General features: G+C 34.4%; 1 protein-coding gene across 18 annotated transcripts; it reads right to left on the bottom strand.

The window, feature by feature from the left end:
- Positions 1-2211: 2211 nt before the first annotated feature.
- On the bottom strand, positions 2212-18987 carry LOC112007509 (putative disease resistance protein RGA4). 18 transcript variants are annotated; one of them, XM_065761686.1, is made up of 13 exons: positions 15444-18450; positions 15066-15125; positions 14193-14296; positions 12346-12686; positions 11642-11893; positions 11407-11507; positions 10743-11205; positions 6909-7158; positions 5235-5493; positions 4379-4584; positions 3354-3488; positions 2923-3157; positions 2212-2776 (listed from the first exon to the last, which is right to left on the bottom strand). In XM_065761686.1, exons 1-3 carry the CDS (start codon positions 18314-18316, stop codon positions 14248-14250), a joined length of 2982 nt encoding a protein of 993 aa, XP_065617758.1. In that variant the 5' UTR covers positions 18317-18450; the 3' UTR covers positions 2212-2776; positions 2923-3157; positions 3354-3488; positions 4379-4584; positions 5235-5493; positions 6909-7158; positions 10743-11205; positions 11407-11507; positions 11642-11893; positions 12346-12686; positions 14193-14247. The 18 variants fall into 18 exon arrangements, with proteins under 18 accessions (XP_065617758.1, XP_065617770.1, XP_065617766.1 ...); XM_065761698.1 differs by adding an exon at positions 18683-18987 and having other exon boundaries at positions 10743-11893; positions 15444-17677; XM_065761694.1 differs by having other exon boundaries at positions 2212-2607; positions 2695-2776; positions 10743-11893.
- Positions 18988-21591: the final 2604 nt, after the last annotated feature.

Below are 21591 nucleotides of genomic sequence, written 5' to 3'. Positions count from 1 at the left end.
TATGCACATTTACTTTTATTCCGAACTTAGTTTAAATTAGAGTAAAAGCAATTGAGCAATAACTTTTAATTGGGAGTCTAAACAAGCTCTTATATATTCACACAAATCTGAGCTTTCAACCTCCAATAAAAATATATTAAGTAAAGTTGTAGCCTAAGGTTACAATCAATTTTGTAACTTAATTTTGTCCTTATTTTAATGGGCTAATTTGTATTTGAGTTAGTTCAAGTGCTGAAAATTGAAGTTGTTGAACAACTTTGCTCTAGTGATTTCCATCTTGGTCCTACGAGTTTGACATGTTTTTGGCTTTTGAAATTCAGTTGGGGACAATTTCAGCTGACACTCGCCTAACCCTTGGTTGACCAAAATTTCCAGGATTGCAAAGAATTTTATCACGAACTCTTCTACTATTCTAGCCCTTACTCAGACTATATTAGCCTCATTTCCCACAATTTTAACCCTAATTCCCAACTGAAAGTTGAGAGAAACTCAAAATATTGTGAGAGCCAAACACCTTGTCTTTCTCTCTACTTTCTCCCTCTCACCAAAGCCAAATTATTGAGAGGAAATCAATTCCTTCACACCCATGACCCATCACTACCTTTGTGTTCTAACTTCTAAGGGTTATTTGAAGCTTGGAATCCCTAGAGCCTTCACATGACAGATGGTGTGTACACATGCGCCATAGATGTTCCTTTTAACTCCAAGTAGAGAGAGAATTTTTACCTAAGGGTCATCATTTGCTTGTTTAGTTGATATAAATTCATAATTCAATTCAATGGATTAACGAGCCTAATCCAAACCCACATGTCAAATTTAACCAATTTTCAAGCCTGGAGTTTCTTTGCTTTCTTTTGTTTTTTGTGGTTGCATGTATTGATGGAGCACTCAATAGGCTTTCAAGAGGCAAACGAAGGCAAATGTATGAACCTAGGGGTTTCGGTTGTGGATGGAGCACTTAACAGGTGCGAGTGCGAAGGTTATAAGTTAGAACATGCGATCCCCCACCTTTTAACATGGTATCCTGACACACTATGTCCTAACTACTAAATAAGGGCCAATTTGAGAAAGCCCAGCCCATAATAAACAAACAAACCAAACCCCAACTCTTTGGTCCAAATCCGAAAACCCATACAATAAACCCAACACTTGTAGGAAGATCTAAACCCAACAACAAGCACTCCATCAAAAGCAAATCTTTGCTTCAGCCTTCAGCTCGAAAAAATTATATTATTTCATATAATGCAGTAAGTGTGTGATTCATGTAAACAGGGGACATGGAAACAGGCTTGTTCTTTTAAATATAAATATTTTAAATTTTAAAATTTTTAGGAAATCTTCATGTATGTCCTGCTTTTATCTGAAAAAAGGTTGATATGCTGAAGAGCAAGTTTGGAATCAATTACGCTTTCAGTTATAAGGAAGAGCATGACTTGCAACTCTAAAAAGGTCCGTGGACAATCTGCATATATAATCTGCTTTCACTAATATAATGAAGGTGACTGCAAATTGCATAACACCATGAGTAAAACTACTGTTCGATAAATATCACAATAACAATATCATGGACTAATTGTTAATTGCCAGAGCAAGTTTTATCAAAAACTGAGAGGCATTAGTTTTTTTTTTTTTTTTGGGTCATGCTGTTAGGTGTTTTCTGGAAGGCGTTGACATATACTTTGAAAATGTCGGGAGGCAAAATGCAAGATGCAGTGCTCCTTAACATGAGACTCCGCAGCCACATTGCAGTAGCTGGAATTATCTCACAATACAATCTTGATCAACCTGAAGGCATAAGAAATTTATTGTCTGTGGTGCATAAAAGGATTCGTAAAGAAGGATTACTATCACCTCTTTCCCAACTTCTTATACCTTGTGCTGCCTTACATTAGAGAAGGAAAGATAGCATATGTGGAAGACATTGCTGAAGGCCTCGAAAATGGCACTGCAGCTCTTGTAGGAATTTTTTTAGTGGCCACAATGTTGGAAAGCAAGTAGTTGTAGTTGTTTGGGAGTGATCATTTTACCTCCTTTTGCATATGTATTGAACCTTGAGAATTTGCTTATACACCACCATATATAGTCTCTCCCCATTACCATGGTGAAAGTCATTGCTGCTTGACAGCCATAGTTAGGAAATTCTCAGGGTTCAATGTACTATCGTTAGTAAAAATAGCGTTCACATTAAAAAATAAAAATGAAAAGAGCATATAATAAAACATGTCGCTTAAGTAGATTTTTTTTAGTCGCTTTTAGTCGCACCTTAACAAATGATATTATAATAATAATTAAAGATAAAAGCAAAAGAAAATAAGAAAAGAGAATAAATAAAATTAATTAAAGATGACATAAAAGAAGAGCAACCAACATAGCCAATTCTACAGACACACCCATATCACCAGGAGCTCTCTTTGGACTCATTGCCTTGGATATCACTGGAGAAAGCACATCCTACCTTGGCTCAAGTTTATGCATTAGATACTCCTCCTCTGAAACAACCTTGTCCATGCTTCGTTGACTTATATTATTTGCTTTCCTCTTTCAGTAGCAACAGAGACAGAATAAATTTGTGGAAAGCACTCTGAATTTCTGATACTGCAGCGAAAGCTGATGCCAAATTTTCAGTTACAGTTTCAGTTAATGCCCTTTTAAGACTTGTAGGCATTTGTTTTTATTTTTAATACTAAGACATACTTCCTGAAATTCTTATGTATTGCTCTTGGATTATGTCTAGTGGTTTCCTTGTACCCCTCAGGAGCCAGCCTTGATTCAAATGCTGAAAATCAATTGATAAGGGGCATTAAGAATTAGGAACCATGTTGGAGTGTTTCCATTTTACCTCAGAAAAGCAGTAAAATAATAAAGAAAGAAAAAACATGGGAATAAATGTGTTGCACAAAGTAAGGGTGTAAAAAATATAACCTGGGGCTCCATAGAATTCAGGATCTTCTTCATCTTCATCATCATCCAACCTGACAACCCAAGAAGGTGCGGTGCTAACATCCCGATTATGTTTCTTCATGCTGAGAGTATGTCTCAAATTCTTGGCCTCCTTCAATTTGGTGGGAACTCATTTCTTGTAATGATGAACATATTCCTTCTGGGTCAAGATCCTTTCCAAATGTAGGAGATGAGGAGGTAGGTAACCACTTTGAACCTTATAAAAAGTGTGTTCAAGTCATGGAATTTTCATTCAAGATTAAATGAAGCCTTTAACAAATATACCAAGCTGAAAATGCTATATATGGTTTAAAAGTGACGATCTGAGTATGTACTAGAAACCTCTCTACCACCAGGACCAAGACACAAGTTTATGTTGGATGCTTAAATCACAATGGCATGGTTAGAACTACCTTGGAGAAGCTTTGAAGAGGGGCTGATAGGACTTTTAGTTTGTCACCATTTCTTTGCATGCAGTCAAGTAGAGCCATTTTCATAGTGTATTTATGCCTTCAAATATATCTTGGTTTTGTTGCTCCTTTTATCTCCTATAACAAAGAGAAATGTAAGAGAGATGAATGATGCTCAAGAATTGGCTTATGGGATTCTTGCATGGTTCTGGATTACATGCATTTGTGCACATAAGCATATATATGAACTTTATAGCTGTTACCTGGCTGCAATTAACAGGCATATTGAGTCCTCAAATGAACATATGCAGCAGATGTGATAGCTAGATGGCTGATATATAGAGAGACTGAGAAAGCATATGGTTCTAACTTTTCATCTTTAAAATGAAATCAGATTAAGACCAAAGCATATACAAAATGCTATTTCTTAATATTCTATAACAGCCATTAGTATTAGAAAACTGACAAGTCAAAACATTATAGTGAAGACAATGCAATAGTAACAAGTAGACCAGAATGTCCTAGGTAAAATAAATCCAAAAAAATTGAGGAGATTGTTTGAAACAAAAATTTGAAGGTTTACATATGCTATGCAACAGAATATGTTGCAGTACATAGAGATACAAGTTTGACATAAAAATTGAAGGGAAATCGCTTTAATAAATGGATAAGAAATATGGTAAATTAATTGTAAAATGAACAAGTTTATTCCAAAATGAAATTTTAGAAAAAAAGGACCTTTGAGAAGAAATATGGATTTAATATTATTTTGAGCTTAGAATAGGAATCATGTATTTATCTGGATATTTGGAATAGGGCAAATCTAGGACCACTCTATGCTGAAGTGCATGAGTACTAATTGGGATATGAAGGATGACCAAAATCTATAAAGAGCATACAAACAACAAATTTAATAATAATAATAATATATGAAATTGAAAGAAGAAAAAAAAAAGAAAAGGAATCATATTATGTTTTGATGGAAGAGAGAAAACAAATGAAATGAAGAAGAGAATGTGACAACTCACAAATTTCAATGAAACAATTAGATTGGAAATTTGAAACCAAGTCAAGCTTCAGTTCTTCATTTAGCTTTCCATGGAAAGTGAGTGCGCCACCTGCTTTGCTGGTAGGTAGTAGCACTCTTGCTTCTGAACTTCTATTCTTGAAGAGATAAAAAGTTACCCCAGCCCCAAACAATCGCGAAGCATCCTTGACATTGGAAAAGTATTTGCTGATAAAAAAGAAATTACCGGTGGCAGTTACATCAAAAGAATTTCCGAGTGCTGCTAACTATGGCTTACAAAAATCATAGTCATAAATTCAACATGTTTTCCCTTAAGATTCAGATACGCCTAACAATGAAGACGATATTATGTTTTAAAACTTTGTACAAATAATGAGCCCTAATTATTGGAAAACTGAAAAGTCAAAAATTTGAAGGTCTACATATGCTAGTCAGTAAAATATGTTGCTCTAAATGGCAATACAAATTTGAAACTAAAATTTAAGGGGTCTCGCTATAAAATAAGTGAATAAGAAATATGGTAAAGAGGTGAAAAAAAAAACAACTACTTGATTCCAAATTAAAATGTTGGAGAGAAGGACATTTGACAAAAATACCAATTTTAGATTATTTTGAGCAAAGAATCTGAATCAAAAGTTAATCTGGATATTTGGAACAGGGCAAATCTTGGACCAGTCTGTGTTGAAGTACATGACCACTAATTGAAGAATAACCGAAATATGTAAATAGTATATGAACAACAAATTTATTAAACTGTATGCGAACTTAAATGTTAGAACCAAAAGGAAAGGATTCATAATAGGTTTTCTTGGAAGAGAAAAATTAAAAGAAAAGAAGATGAGAATGAGAGAACTCACAATTTCGATGAAACAATTTCATTGGAATCCATTTTAAATTCCCTCCATTGTGATTCTTGGACTATGAACAGTCTTCTACTAATGATCACTCTTGCTGATTCCATATCCCTTGCAAAGCGACCAGTAAACATCCGGCTTCAACAGCCATTCCAGGATACTTCCATCTAGCTTTCCACAGAAAGGGAGCACCTCCTGCATTGCTGATAAGTGGTAGCAGTTCTTGTTCCAGAATAGACAATGAAAATTGACCACAGCTCCTCTGCAAAGGTTCCAACATCAACAAAATTTAATGCCTTCAACTAAGGAGAAATAGGTGTCAAACTGGCCAAACAGCTCAGGTAACAAAAATAATTTTAGGCTCCAACATCGTCAAATTTAATGTCTCCAACTAAGGACATATAGGTGCCAAAGCTGGCGGAACAGCTCAGGTAACAAAAGTAAAATTAGGCTCTGAAATGGGTGCTATGTGTAGTATCCTTGACATTGGAAAAAATATCCTCAGATGTATGAGAAATTTTCTGGTGGCTTTTACATTGGAAGAATTGTTTAAGTGCTACATGTGGCTTACGACACTGATACAATGACATCAACACATGAAAACTACAAATATATCAGAATATCAAGATGATTAGATGCTAAGTAACAAGTTATAAAATGTTGTAGGAAAAGTGAGAGGGAAGAGGGGATAATTGGCATGAATGATATACTTATCAGATTGAATTAGAACTCTATTTATTCAAACATAAGCTGAACACAATAGATATGCTGAATTAGTACTCTATTTGTCCACATGTTGTTAGTTTTTTAACATCACATGCTCCTAGCAATTAGTTTAATATATACATGTTAGCAATTAAAAGAGTGAAAGCGAAGGACATTTGTTCAGGTTACACTACAATAATACCAGACGCACAGAATGACTTTCACGTCAAAGAGTGTCAAACCATAATTCTGTGATCTGACAACTCAATCTAACTCAATTCATTGTATTGGTGACATATGAACACATATATGGAGTCGACATGCACACCTTTACATAGACTAACAATTTTGTTAATGTAGATACGCACAATGGGGACAGAACCCAGTCACTGTACAAATATATATATATATATATATAAACTGAATTGGATCTCACAAAGCACCAAAGAATATGGTAAAATATATATATATAAAACAAATCATGAACAGTGAGTCAACTTCACAGCAAACAGGAGAGAGCATAGAAATTATAAATGACTTTGAGCTTAGAATAGGAATGTAGAATGTATCAAAGGTTTTTCTTAATCACAGGAACATGGGCAATCTTAGAACCTTTTGTACTAAATTACATGACCTCTAATTGGGACAATGAAAGATCACGGGTATTTGTAAGTTAGTAACGCAATGAGCCACTTACACCATAAGCAAATATTGCAATAAGCTAGTTACACCATAAGCAGATATTGTGGCTTCTTGCAAATGTATAGCTCATGTAAGAACAATAGGTGGCTTTCCACTTACTGTCAAAGACATTCTCAAATATGTTAGGGTAGAGTCCATCCACATATATAATAGCCTAATTTTCACCATTGACATATGATTGACCAAAAAGAAGACAGATTCTTTTCCATTTCCTTTTATATTACAAAAGAACTTCTACCATGTCAGAGATTTTAATTGTCTGAAACTTACTGGTCTCCATCTTAATAATGTGCATGATCTTCAGACAGCTTCTTGTTTAATACATTCGTTAAAATAGATATCTGGAATGTGGGAAATCCTAGACCACTCTGCACGACACCCCTTTGCACATCTTTCAATTAATTTGGAGCAATGACAGGATATTTAGCTCTTCGGTTGGATTTGGGGTGGGTTAAAAGCTCCATGAATAAATGTTTCCTCCAGCTGAACACATTAGATATGCCAGTGCCCGCGTATTGAGCTGAAATAGTTATTAATAAATTTTTAGTTCTTTGAATAATGAGAATCCATGTGTTGTTAGTTTTGTTAGCTTTTTAACATCCAAGGCTCCTAGTTCGTTATATTTGTGTCAACAACTAAAAATGTCAAAGCTAAGGACATTTCACACTGTTCAAGCTAAGTATAATAACTAATATAATGCATAGAAATGACTTTCATATTAAGTAGTGTCAAACTATAATTCATTGATCTGACTGTTTTGGTGATATATGAACATATATATGGATTTTAGGTTTGACATAAAACTCTTCAGAGATCATTAACCAAAAAATATGGCAATATATATAAAGCAAAAAAGATGAAACATAGCGGAAAACAAATCATGAGCAGTTAGACGACTTCAAAGTGAAACAACAGACAGAAGGAGGTTTGAGAGAACATACCAGTTTTAAATTATTTCTCCTTAGAGTAGGATGTATCAAATATTTATCTTAACAACTGGAAAATGAGCAATCTTTGACCAGTTTGTGCTAAACTACATGACCTCTAATTGACACAATGAAAGATCACTGATATTTTAATTTAGTGATGCAATGAGCTACCCACACCATAAGCAGATATTGCAGCTTATCCTAAATGTATAGTTTACTGCAGAAAATATTCTCCCTATTTAGTTATGTGATTTTCAAATATGTTAGTGTAGTGTGTTCAAGTAGATGAAGAGGAGATAAAAGATTAGTCCATCCACATTTATAACAGCCTATTTTTCACTATGAACACGATATTGACTAATGAGAATGATTCTTACACTTTTCATTAAATTACAAAAGAATTTCTCCCATGTGAGAGACTTTAATTGTGGGTTGTTGGTGAGAAATTCAAGTGTGATGAAGAGGTTCAAGTGCATCACGGTGAATAGATATTCATAGCTCTAATTACAACTTCTACTTGCTAGATAATATCTGCTATCATTTATATATCTGTACATGTACACACTTTGACAAATTGTCTCAAGTGTGTAAAGATGACAACAGTATAATTATAAGTAGGGGGAAAAGAATGTTAAAAACAATCCGGAGAAGATCCGAAAAGACTCCTCAATCTCCAAAGGCTCCTTTTATCTCTAGCAAGGGACTAATGACAATTGACAAAAAGTTTCAGCTGCAATTTACGGCAGCAAAGATTATGAGAGGTCATAGCAAGACATGGTTCGTCATCAATTGTCGAATGACTCAAAAAGCTTTACGCATGTTGTGAGTAGAACTTATGTGACCAACCATAAAAAAAAGTAGAACTCATGTGATCTATTTTCGGCAAGAATCCTCAACAACCAATGACATCCAACTCATTCACAAGAATCACAGCTTACCCATTTGTTCATATCCAAAAAAATTAAGAAACTATCAGAGTCATGCATTTATCCAATTTCAGGGGCAACTTCCTTACTAATCTGCCACGTAAAAAGGATCAAGAAACAACAATATTGGAGTATATGATGCATTTTTCCATTTCTAAATCATTACAGAAGTCATCAGAATGTACCAACACTGTGGTAGCTTGAACTACTTATATTAGTACTAAAAATGGTAACTTTTTTGATAGGTAGTACAAAACCAAATTCTCAACCAAAATATATTAAAACTATTAAATAACAGACATTTAATATTTATAGGGAAAAGGCCCATTGTCTTATATCTAAGGGATTGAGAACAATCCTACAACTATTTGCATGACCTAGAGCAGCCAGAATGGTCACCTGTTGGGTAAGACCATAATGTCAAGGTTACAAGAAGAAAACCACGCAATAGTGGAAAACCTTAACTGAATATGTTACTATTAAATTTTTTAATAGAGATGTGTATAAATGAATTTAATGAAAACCAACAAGAAAAAAGACTATCTATAGATCTCTACCTCATAATCCCAAAAGCTGTTGAAGTTATTTGCACGAAAGCCTTATGTTAGGAAACCGTAACAAATAACATAGGATTTGAAAGGCAGAAGAATTATCAAGAATCCGTATATTAAGGAAGGAAAATATATATTGCTAGTTATATAGAGAATGGAAGAAACTATGGCCTATGCACAAGAAAATCCTTGGCCTCACCTAATGCTTTGTCAGAAGTGTTTTCAACTATGTATATTGGTAAAAACTTAAAAACAAGTATATGATATAGTTCGAAATGACCTACAACCAGAATTTTTTTAGTAGAGAGAGAGAGAACTCAAGACAATAAAATCAATATATTTTCAGAGCAATCTTCAAGTATTCTAATAATTGAAACTATGTCATATCCATGGTCATAAATTGATCTCAGAAAAACAAAATGCAATCAGGGTCTGGTTCAATTTGAATTGAGTCTCAAGATGCTTCCTTATGGGGTACAATATACGGGACTTTTAAGTTCATGCACAACTCTGATTGGGGTAAAATAAATAATTGATGCAATCAATTATTCTAAAGTTTGAAAAAAAAAAAAAATTTCATGACATTAACAAAGTAAGGATCAAAGTGATACTATAGAAATGACTTGAAATTTGTACAAATAAAGTGCCTTAATTATTAGAAAACTGACAAGTCAAAACTTTATAGGGAAAATGCAATAGTAAGAAGTAGACCAGAAATTTATATGTAAAACTAACCTTCTTTTTTTAATAAGAACTAACCCAAAAAAAAAAAAAAAGAAATTGATTGAAAAAATATATAAATACATACATATATATATTGTTGAGTTAGCAGAAGCTCTAATACTAGATTGTCGAACAAAAGACTGAACAAAAGGCTTTTATTTAAAACTTGACTCTTTGAATTACAACACTTTACAAGCACTAATGCTTGACTCCCATACACTGACACTAGTTCATTGCAAACACAGCACTTACTCACCAAATAAACTTGCACACACCTCACTTCTAGACACCTACACACACTAGCTCTTGACTCTATTTCACTCTACACACTTGCTACCTATGGCACACAATTCACCACCTCACACTCTACTTCACACATGTTGGTGTTTTATGACCCACACTCACTTCACAAGTCTCTCACACCTACCCACTTGGTGCTTTATGACACACACAAAAACTGAGCACCATTTCTATATTTATACTTGTTCTATGTTCGGTTAAGAAGCTTCTAGCTTCATCTTTTTAATGAGAATAAAATACTATCTTTCTCCAGACTTCTAGATATTGTACAAAGTTGTGGCTGAAATTTATTTAGTCAAGGAAGTCTCTAGGAAATTCCGGAGAGAGAGAAATTGAGATAAACTCTAGATATTTCTAGAGAAAGAGAGAGAGGCAGTGCTTGATGTTTAACATATGTATCTTAGGGCCTACATTCACTACCCAGAAAAATTTGTTGCACTACATTGGAAACAAGTTTGAAATAAAATTGAAGTGATATTGCTAATTGGAAAATGAAGGTGTAGAGATTTCGTGTTTCCAGATGGAAAACCAAATCTGGAAATATTATATGAACAACAAATTTAGAAACTTGTATACAAAATTGAAAGTAGAAAAGACCCAAAAATTAGGATTGACAATAGGTTTTGTTGGAAGAGAGAAATCAAAAGAGAAGAAGATGTTAATGAGAGAACTTACAAATTTCACTAAGTCAATTGCATTGGAACCAATTTAAATTTCCCCACTGTGATTCTTGGAATATGACCAATCTTCTACCAATGGAACTCTAGCAAACAGTAAGAAACAAAGCATCCAGCTTTGACAACCACTCCAGGAATCTTCCATTTAGCTTTCCATAGAAAGTGAGGGCACCTCCTGCATTGTGGGTTGGTAGTAGCAGTTCTTGTTCCAGAACTTCAGTTCTCACAAAGACGAAAAGTTACCACAGAACATATGCAGAGGCTCCAACATTGTCAAAATTTAATGCCTCCAACTAAGCACATATAGGTGTCAAAGCTGGCCAAACAGCTCTGACAACCAAAAGAAGATTTGGCTCCAAAATGGGTGGTGTGCAAAGTATCCTTGACATTGGAAAAAAAAAATCCTCTGAGAAATAAGGAATTCCGGTGGCTTTTACATTAGAAGAAATGTCAAGTGCTACCTGTCACTTACAACATTGATACAATGACATCAACACGTGAATACTACAAGTATTAGAATATCATTAGAATACCAAGATGAAATAGGTGCTATTGTAGGAAAAGTGAAAGGGAGGAGGGGATAATTGGCATAAATGGTATACTTATTGGATTGAATTAGTACTTCATATATTTGAAGACAAGCAAAGATTACGGAAACTTACCAATTCTCATAAACTTCCTATAGCTTGTGCCTAGATTAAATGTCCATAAGTTAATTCATTTTTCCTCCGGCTGAATACAATAGATATGTTGTCCCTAGTGTCTGCACTTAATGGCAACTTTTTTATTGATTAAAGGAGAAATGAAGGAACTGAGAGCAATTAAAAAAAAAACACTCTTATGTTGTTGTTAAGGAGAGTATTAGAAAAGAAAGGAGGATGAGGTGAGAGAAATTACTAGTCATCCATCTTAATGATGTATATGATCTTCAAACTGCTGCTTCTTTGATAAATTCAACAAAAAATGATATTTGGAATGTGGGAAGGAAATCCTAGATCACCCACTCTGCACGGCTTCCCTTTGCACAGCTTTCCTTTAATTTGGGGCAGTGATGGATATTCTTCTCTTCCATTTTCTTGGCAGTGTATTAAAGCTCCATGAATAAATTTTTCCTCCAGCTAAACTTAATAGATATGCTGTACCCAGTGCCTGCATATCAAGGCAACATATTTAACTGATTGAATAATCCTTTAATTCTTTCAACAACAAGAATCCATGCGTTGTTAATTTTGTTAGCTTTTTAACATCCTAGGGTCCTAGCAATTAGTTTGTCATATCCATGTCAGCAAGTAGCGTCAAAGCAAATGACATTTCACACTGTTCAAGCTAAGCAATAACAATACTAGACACACAGAATGACTTTCATATCAAAAATTGTAAAACTACAATTCATCAATCCAACTGTACTCAATCTATACATTGTTTTGGTGACATATGAACACATATCTGGAGTTCACATGCACAACTTTACATGGACTAAAAGTTTTGTTTATGTAGATATGCAGGTTGGCTACAGAACACACTGACTATATATAAATACAGTTCGAAGTAAATTATATATACAAATCCCAAATGGTAAAGAAAAAACAGATCATATGTACCTCGGCATCAGTTGAATCGAGTTGATTATTTTCCCAGACGCAAACAGATCATATATACCTTCATATATTTGATAGTTTGCAAAACTCAGCACTCTATCAGCAGTCAGCAACAATCACCTCAATTTCGTTGGATTCATACACAAACTTCTCTTACTCATCACAGACTAAAGTAGTCCCTGTGCAACTCTGATTACCAGCCCAACCCCAGCTTCCTCCTTGTCCTTGAAGATTGCTCTCTCAATATTAAGTATATACATTCCTCCTCTGTTCATCAGCTTGCAATTATAATCAATTGTTCCACCAGCTGGAAACAATAGGCATATTGTCTCAATTGCATTTGCCTACACATGACATGAATACAGTTACGTCATGAAGTAAAGAGTCTTGGGAAAACAGAATAGAGGAATGAAGAAATAGGAGTCAACTAGAAGTATGATAGCCTATTTCAAAAGTATGCTCAAAACAATCATGGAAGATCCAAATAGATTCCTCAATCTCCAAAGCTCCTTTTATCTCTTGTGGGGACTAACTAAGATTGACAAAAGGTTTCATCTATGATGAATGGCACCAAAGGTTTTGTCACAGGACTTAAAAGGTCATTAATTGTCTATAGTTTCAAAAAATAAATATTAAACCAAGTAGAACCTGAATCTATGTTATCTGTTTTTGGTTAGCATCCTCAATAACCAATAACATCCAACTCATTCACAACAATCACAACTTACCCATTTGTTAAAATAAAATAAATATAAAATAATTAAGAAACTAGCAAAGTTATGCAGAACTAGGCACTTCAGTGAGATATTAACATTTATTGCATCTTGCCTTTTTTAAATCGCTATGAAAATTGTCAGAATGTATCAACAACTTGGTCAGTTTATAGATACTGGTCCATCACCATATATGCAAGTGAGTGGGATCTATCCTCCAAACAATTGCATGATCTAGATCAATCAGAGTGGTCACCTGTTGGGTATGAAAATAATGTAAAGCTTACAGGAAGAAAACACCAAAATAGATGGAAAACCTTAATTGAATCTAATTTTATGAGGAGGACTTAAGAAAAGGCTTCATAGTCTTTTACTCAAGGTTTCAAAGTGCTGCAAATATTGTATTCACTCTCTCATTCTCCCTTCTCTCCATTTTTTTTATTTTATTTTTTATTTTTTTTATAATTTGTTGTTCTCTTTAATTATTTGCTTATAGATTCTGAATAATTAACAGAGAAACCTCGCAGGTGATACTCAGGTTTAAATCAACCAGTAAAGGGACATGAAAATCAAAGAAAAGGCAGCATGCAACTTCAACCACTGCAGCTGGTGCTAATGGTGTGTCATCTTCACCCACCACACAAAACAGTAGAGATTACTTTGAACTTTTGACCATTAAGATCTGAAAATTGTTAAAACTTTTTTGGCATGAATGATATACTTATCAGATTGAATTAGTACTCTAATTATTCAAACATAAGAGATGATTTGAGAAAACTTACCGAATCTTATAAGCTTCCATTAGCGAAGGACATTTGTTCAGGTTAAGCTATAATAATACCAGATGCACAGGATGACTTTCATGTCAACGAGTACTGTCAAACCATAATTCTGTGATCTGACTACTCAATCTAACTCTAAACATTGTCTTGGTGACATATGAACACATATATGGAGACATGCACACCTTTACATAGACTAACAATTTTGTTTATGCAGATAGGCACAATGGGTACAGAGCCCAGTCACTGTACAAATATATATTAACTGAATTGGATCTCGCAAAGCACCAATTAATTAAGTAGTAAGTTATATGCATATATCTGAAATGGTAAAGTGAAAGCAGACCTGAAGTACCTTGGCATCAGTTGTCATCGAGTTGGTTATTTTCCAAACCTCAAGTACCTTGGCACTAGTTGTCATCGAGTTGGTTATTTTCCAAGATGGAATCTTCTTCCAAGCTTCATGATTTTGCCAAAAAAATTAAAATGTGTTAGAAACCTTCAAAAGCTAAAACCGATATATAAATATATTAGAACCATCAATGTAAAGAAATTTAAGACCTGCTCCCACCCAATGTATAAAACTTTATAAGAAATTTAAGTTTTGCTTCCACTAGTAGAACTGGGGATCACATAACTTCATGGACCAGTAAAACTGACCTTCCAACACAAACATGAAAACAAAAATCCACAAGACCTTCTCCCACCCAATGTCTAATCTCATTCTTATGCAACCCAACTCCACTTTCCCACAATAAATTCACTCAAATAAACATTGGAATTATGACCCTGCAGCCCAAATTAACAAAATCTATTTCCAACTTTTACAAAGACCTAAAAACAAGAACTGCTCCATGTATTATTAGAATTCCAGCTCATGAAATTGAAAAGAATGAGTATGCTTTCATCAATGGACATAATCAATTTGACACCAATAAGTGAAGGTTACAAGAAATGCTGAGAAACAGAATGAGTATGTATGTTATCATGAATGGATTAATCTAACAAATTTTATGAGCATTGGCTGAGATCAGATTTTTTGCAACATTCCAGTAATCAGAGTGGTTGGTGAGTTAAATTTCTATTAATTAATTCAAGAAGCATTAACCTAAAATATATATTTTTTTATAATTAATCTAAAATGTTAAGATGTGAAATTTAAGAATAGCCCTTGTAAAAATAAAAAATTACATAAATAAATTGGGGGCCAGTAGGAAATGGAATATACTTGTAGTAAGAGTCATCTTCAAAGTCGTCAACTTCATCGTCAACTTCATCTTCAGAAACGCTGAGAAAAAGAATAAGCATGTATGTTATCATGAATGGACAAAAGGCAGGCTCTGATAGTTGCCAGGAGGACATGCATTGTGAAGTGCAAAGTTTTAGATTTTTTGAAAAATTCCAGTAATCAGAGTGGTTGGTGAGATAAATTTCTATTAACGAATTCAATATGCATTAATCTAAAATATTTATTTTTTTTATAATTAACTTAAAATGTTAAGATGTGAAATTTAAGAATAGCCCGTTTTAAAAAAAAAATTACATAAATAAATTGGGGCCAGTAGGAAATGAAATATACTTCTAGTCCAGATATAAGTACACTTACTAATCATCGTCGTCAAAGACGTCAAATTCTTGATACTCCCTGTCAAAGCTGTCAAACTTGTCAGAGTACTCAGAATCCTCTCCCCGTTTGATGTATTCTCCATCGATTCTGATGTTTGGAACATGGGCAATCTGGAACCACTCAACGCCGCTCCCTTCTGCACATCTTTTCTTTAAATTGCGGCATTTATCAATGTGCAGATGTTTTAAATTGGTGAGGTTTAGAATGGGAAGATACATCAGCTTTTTGCAGTAGTAAAGAGACAGCTTTTGAAGAGAAGAAAGATAGCTCAACCAATCAGGCAAAGCTTTCATTCCGTTAAAATTCTTTATTAGCAGCTCTTCAAGGGCCGTGAAGAGTTGAATTTCGTTGGGGAGAGAGTTGAGTGTAGGCCTCCCAAGCAATACCAGCTTTTTGAGGGACGCGTGCGAGGATCGAATGGAAGGATAACGCAGAATCGGGAAAGCATCCAACTCTTCAATAAACCCACCGATTACCAAAGTCTTTAAGCGGCCTTCTCGCCTAAGCTCCAGTCTTAGACCAGGACAGTTGCCACTTTTTAAATTAATAAGAGAATGAAATACTTCTCCTAAATCTGGAATTGATTTCAGATTCCGACAGCCCTCAATCTTCAAATATTGAAGAGATGTACAGAATTGTAGCTCACTGGGTAGTTCATCAATACCACACCTTATTATCTCCAACTGTTGAATAACTGACGGGACACCTGGCAATGACCTCAGCTCAGGACAATTCCCTACTACGAATTTCTGTAGGGAAACGCAGGTGTGCAGTGATTCTAGAATTGATTTCAAATTCCAACAGCTCTCAATCTTCAAATATTGAAGAGATGCACAGGATTGTAGCCCACTGGGTAGTTCATCAATACCACACCTTATTATCTCCAACTGTTGAATAACTGATGGGACACCTGGCAATGACCTCAGCTCAGGACAGTTCTCTACTTCGAATTTCTGAAGGGTAACGCAGGTGTGCAGTGATTCTGGAATTGATTTCAGATTCGGACATTCCTCAATCTTCAAATATTGAAGAGATGCACAGGATTGTAGCCCACTGGTTAGTTCATCAATACCACACCTTATTATCTCCAAGTGTTGAATAACTGACGGGACATCTAGCAATGACCTCAGCTCAGGACAATCCTTTACTACGAAATTCTGAAGAGAAACGCAGGTGTGCAGTGATTCTGGAATTGATTTCAGATTCGGACATTCCTCAATCTTCAAATATTGAAGAGATGTACAAAATTGTAGCCCACTGGGTAGTTCATCAATACCACACCTTATTATCTCCATGTGTTGAATAACTGACGGGACACCTGGCAAATCTCCCAGTTTATGACAATCTCTAATAATCAACTCCTCAAGGCAAGGAAACACCAACAACACCTCACCTGCGCTTGTCAACTCCTTTGCATCCTTCCACTCTTCTAAGCTACTCATAGAAAGCAATTCGAGTATTCTCAATGCCGGAAATAATGTAGTAGTATTTCTGTAACTCCCATCACAATTGTAAAACTTACTTCCTATACTTCTTACCTTGTCCATATGGTTTATTTCAAGAACCCTAAGACAAGGTAATTGCCCCAGAGTGGGAACTTCTTCACACTTCAAACAAAAATTCAATTTGATATGAATCAGATTGTGAAATAGCGACAAATCATTAACCCAAGATGGGAATTTCTTTCCTACATACCTTTCGATTGTTAAGCTTTTCAAATTTGAGTGAGGATGGAGGCCTTCCAACACCTTTTCATCTTTATCATACCGGTCCATTGCCATTGGATATGTATCTTCCCAGTATAATCCCAACTTTAATATTTCCTTTTCTTTTAATTTTGCACTTTTGGCTTCTTCCTCATTTGTCACCTTCTCTAAATAGTATATGTTTATCTCTCTAAGATTCTTTAAGGGTCCTATTTCATTAATCCTATAACCTTCATCTCGACCCACACCAAAAAAATTCAATGTTTGAAGGCAAGTCAACCGTCCCATATTTTTTTGTAGACAATCTTTGTAGCAAAACCTTGTCCAATGACCAGTATTAATACAAATATGTCTCAAGTTAATCAAATTGCTTAGGTCTTCCGGAAGCTTCATGAGATTAGGGCATGCTTCGATTCTTAAAGTTTGCAAATGGTAGAGTTTGGTAATGGATTTTGGTAATTCCACAATGTTAGATTGCAAGATGTGAAGAAGCCTCAAATGTATCAACTGCTCAATTGAATTTGGCAACCCTATTATACTATGCCCAGATAATTTTAAAACACGTAAGCATTTAAAATTTGATAACATGTCATCAAAGTCTAGATTTTTTGAAATTAATGTGCGCATTTTTATGAAACCATCTCCACTAAATGAAGTTCTTGGTGTTGTTTCGCCATCAGATCGGACAAATAAAGGTTGTACTTTACTAACATTATCCATAGAATCTTCTTCCAAAATCAAAATTTCAGATTTTGAAATTGAGATTGCGAAATCATGCACCAAATCATGCATTTTGCAACTAGTAATATCACCATAGACATCCTTTGTAGCATTTTGGAAAAAGGAAGTGGCCAATAAAATATTGAAATACGTGTTACCAATATCTTCCATCACCGTATTACCTTCTTTAGATGGTTCAAGGAACCCTTCAGCCATCCAATGCTGAATTACTTCGTCCTTTTTCATGATATAATCTTTAGGGAAAATTGCACAGTATGCAAAACATCGTTTCAAAGAAGGTGTTCGAAGATGATCATAGCCTAACTTTAATATGTGAAACACTCCATTATTATCATCGCCCACTAAATCCCAATTTTTATTATTTTGAATCGATAACCATTCACCTTTATCACGTATAAAGTACATTATTCCCCCTAAAAATCTTGCAGCCCATGGAACCCTTTTACATTTTTTAACAATCTCCTTTCCAATTTTCTCCAAATCTAGAGTTAGAAGTCTTTCATTTGCAGATGTTCTTTTCTTAAATATGGACCAACAATCATATTCCGTTAATTCAACAATGTTATTTCCAACATTTTGATTAACTTTTGAATCATCAAGGAAGGAGTCTATCTCCATGTTAAAGCTAATCTCAGGGATCGAATTCACAAACTCCGCTCGAAGATCATAACTAGCAATGTCACCTTTAAGTCTATTTAATGATTCGTTAATGGTCTTAATTTTGTTTGCCATATTGATAATGTCATTAGAGGGTGAAGAGTAGTTTAGTACCTTTTGCTGAAGAATGTTATAGCCAAACTCGTCTAGCACAACATCAATGTCATAAGCAACACGTCTAAGCTCTGCTAACCAACTCCTCACAAAATTATCACTTGCTTGTATTTTCTCAGCATCATTTAACACAAGTTGAATTTGGGTTAACAAGATAAGAAGGTCTATTAGCCCTTCCTTGAAACCCAACTCAGAACTAATATGTTGCTCTATAACAATTGATCTCAACTTGGCTAGAAGTCCCTCCGCAAAAACACCAAGTAAAATTTCAGCTATATATTCTGCCTTACTCTGCATAAGAGACAATAGTATGAAAATGTTTGTGGAGTGTAGACTACAATTCTATTAAAAATAAACAAGGTGGGTCCAGATATATTTATATATTGGAAATATAAAAACTTATATTACGATTTTCACCTTCTTAATTTTTATGCAATAATAAATATTTTTTTTTTCTTTTGGAGTTTTATAATAACTAGTCGCAAACACACGCAATACATGGAAATATATAATTATTTTTAAATGCAGTATAATATATAACCTATTATCTAAATTTTATTGTAGATAATTTGTTCTCCCTAAAAATTAGACAAACTCTAAAAGTAATTTATATTTCTCTATTTTTACAAATATATAATTTTTTCATTTATGGTGCTTTTGATTGATATTATTTTTTTAAGTTGTCCATATTTTTCAAACTATTTCCTAATTTCTTTTTTTGTATAACTAAAATTTTTAAGTTTCAAATATATTATTCAAATTTTTTATTCTCTTAAGAAGATTGTCGTGATAATCAAAACTGATCATATAGTTACAATGAATATTACTCAAATAATTGATAGCAATATAGTACTCCCAACCCAAACCTTTTTTTTCCCCTATTTTTAGGTAAGTACACCAAAATGGATTGAAGTGGACCATTATGGATTGAACTGGAGTGAGTTGGACCATACTGGACTGTAATAGATCAAATTGGATTGCAATGGACTGAATGTCAAATCATAATTAGTAAACATAACTCAAAAAATTAATAATAATTATAATAATAAGGTGATGTAAAACCATTATCTGTGATAAGTAATGTATTCCAATGTGATCGAAGCGGTTTGTTTTTAAAGTAATATCAATCAGATTTGTTATCTCATTGATATTTTTAACTAAATTATTATGCATGTACTTGTGATTCTACGTTCTTGTTGAAAGTTTTATTCAAATTAAATTCGGTACTATGTACACCATTAAAAAAAAAAATAGAAAAACCACTTACATGCAATATTTTATACAAAAAGAAAAAGAAAAAGAGGGGGGGGGGGGGGAGACACTTTGTTAAGAGCTCTATTATCTCTATGCTTTGATGTTGATGAAAATGACATATGGTTCTCTAAGTAGGAGCGGAATTGGACCCGACATTGAAGGTTATAAAAAAAAAAGGAGTGGAATTGGACCCTTCAACTTAGCCTTGAATACTACATTAGCATATGGATATGTATACAGTGGTGGAATGAGATTTTTTTCAAGTGAGTTTAAACTAAAAATAAATAAATGGCATCTCCATCCAAGATGTTTGTATTACATGTATTTTCTATTATAAGTTACATTTAGGGTCCGTTTGGTTGGAGAAGTGGAAAAGTGGAAAAGTGAGAGGATAGAAAATTGTGAGAGGATAGAAAAGATTTTAATTTCCCTCCTTTTTGTTTGGTTGAGAGTGGAAAAGTAGAAGGATGGAAAAAATGAGTTTGTATAAATTTATGCATATACTTTTTTTTTTTTGATAAGTAAGAAGAGAATATTATTAATAAAAGAATAGCAAGAAAAGCACACAAAGTTCACGGTAGTGAACAAAAGAAAAAAAAAAAAAACAAAAAGACATAAGCAGCCCCTAATCTATACTAATAGAAGAAAGAAAATCCAACAGGGTAGAACAATCCGAATAGCCCCAACAACGAGACCAATCGAAGAGGGTCTGCTGGCAATACTCTAATAACTGAACCACAGTTTTCTCCTCATCCTCAAAAGACCATCGATTCCGTTCAGTCCAAATAGTCCACATTAAACATCCTGGAACCAAATCCCAAATATCTGAGCTATGCTTCCCAAGCCAATGATACCAGCAAAATAATAAGTCCATAACTGAGCCTGGCATGACCCATTCCATCCCAAACAACCGAAGCATATGCATCCACAAAGAATTGGCTATTGGACAAAAAAGTAATAGGTAATCCACAGATTCCGCATTACAACAGCACAAACAACAACAATTCACCAAAGGGCGACCATGAAGCATAAGGTTATCCAAAGTTAGAATCTGACCATGAGCTGCTGTCCACATAAAAAAAGCCACCTTTTTAGAAACCTTAACTTTCCAAATTCCTTTCCAAGGAAAGTGGAAGGAGTTACATTTCGAATCTTATGATAAAAGGACCGAATATCAAACTTCCCACTACCATTAAGATCCCAACAAAGTCTGTCACACCCTCCTTCCCTAGGAATTCGGGTTTGGATGAAATGAAGAAGGGAGTAGGAAGCCACCAACTCCCAATCATTGAAGTATCTGTGAAAACTTAAACTCCATACTCTGTCGTTATCACCCGCAGGAAGGCTTAACACCTCAGAGATACAAGCCTCCATATTAGCTAAACACAAAAATAACTGAGGATAAAGAATTTTGAGAGGAACATCACCAGTCCACTTATCATGCCAAAAAAGAATACGAGAACCATCCCCCACCACAAAAGAGAAATACTTAGCGAAAGTTTCCCACCCTTCACTAATACTCCGCCATAACCCACAACCATGAGCCCTACGACAAGCTCTAGTGCACCAACCCCCTTTTCTTTTCCATATTTCATGGCAATGACCCTTCGCCATAGATGCGAGGTTTCATGGCCATACCTCTAAAGCCATTTCCC

This window comes from Quercus suber, unplaced genomic scaffold (genome assembly GCF_002906115.3).
Source record: "Quercus suber isolate HL8 unplaced genomic scaffold, Cork oak 2.0 scaffold_425, whole genome shotgun sequence".
Taxonomy (NCBI): Eukaryota; Viridiplantae; Streptophyta; class Magnoliopsida; order Fagales; family Fagaceae; genus Quercus; species Quercus suber.
This window is presented reverse-complemented; position numbering and strand designations above follow the sequence as displayed.

What these genes read in the sequence shown, in the direction of transcription:
- LOC112007509 (XM_065761683.1), bottom strand. Translation starts at nt 18,316, where the DNA reads ATGTACTTTATACGTGATAAAGGTGAATGGTTATCGATTCAAAATAAT. An exon ending in GTCTTTGACGACGATGATTA is followed by an intron (nt 15,126 to 15,443) that starts GTAAGTGTACTT and finishes TCTTTTTCTCAG; the next exon opens with CGTTTCTGAAGATGAAGTTG. An exon ending in GAAGATGACTCTTACTACAA is followed by an intron (nt 14,297 to 15,065) that starts GTATATTCCATT and finishes AAAATCATGAAG; the next exon opens with CTTGGAAGAAGATTCCATCT.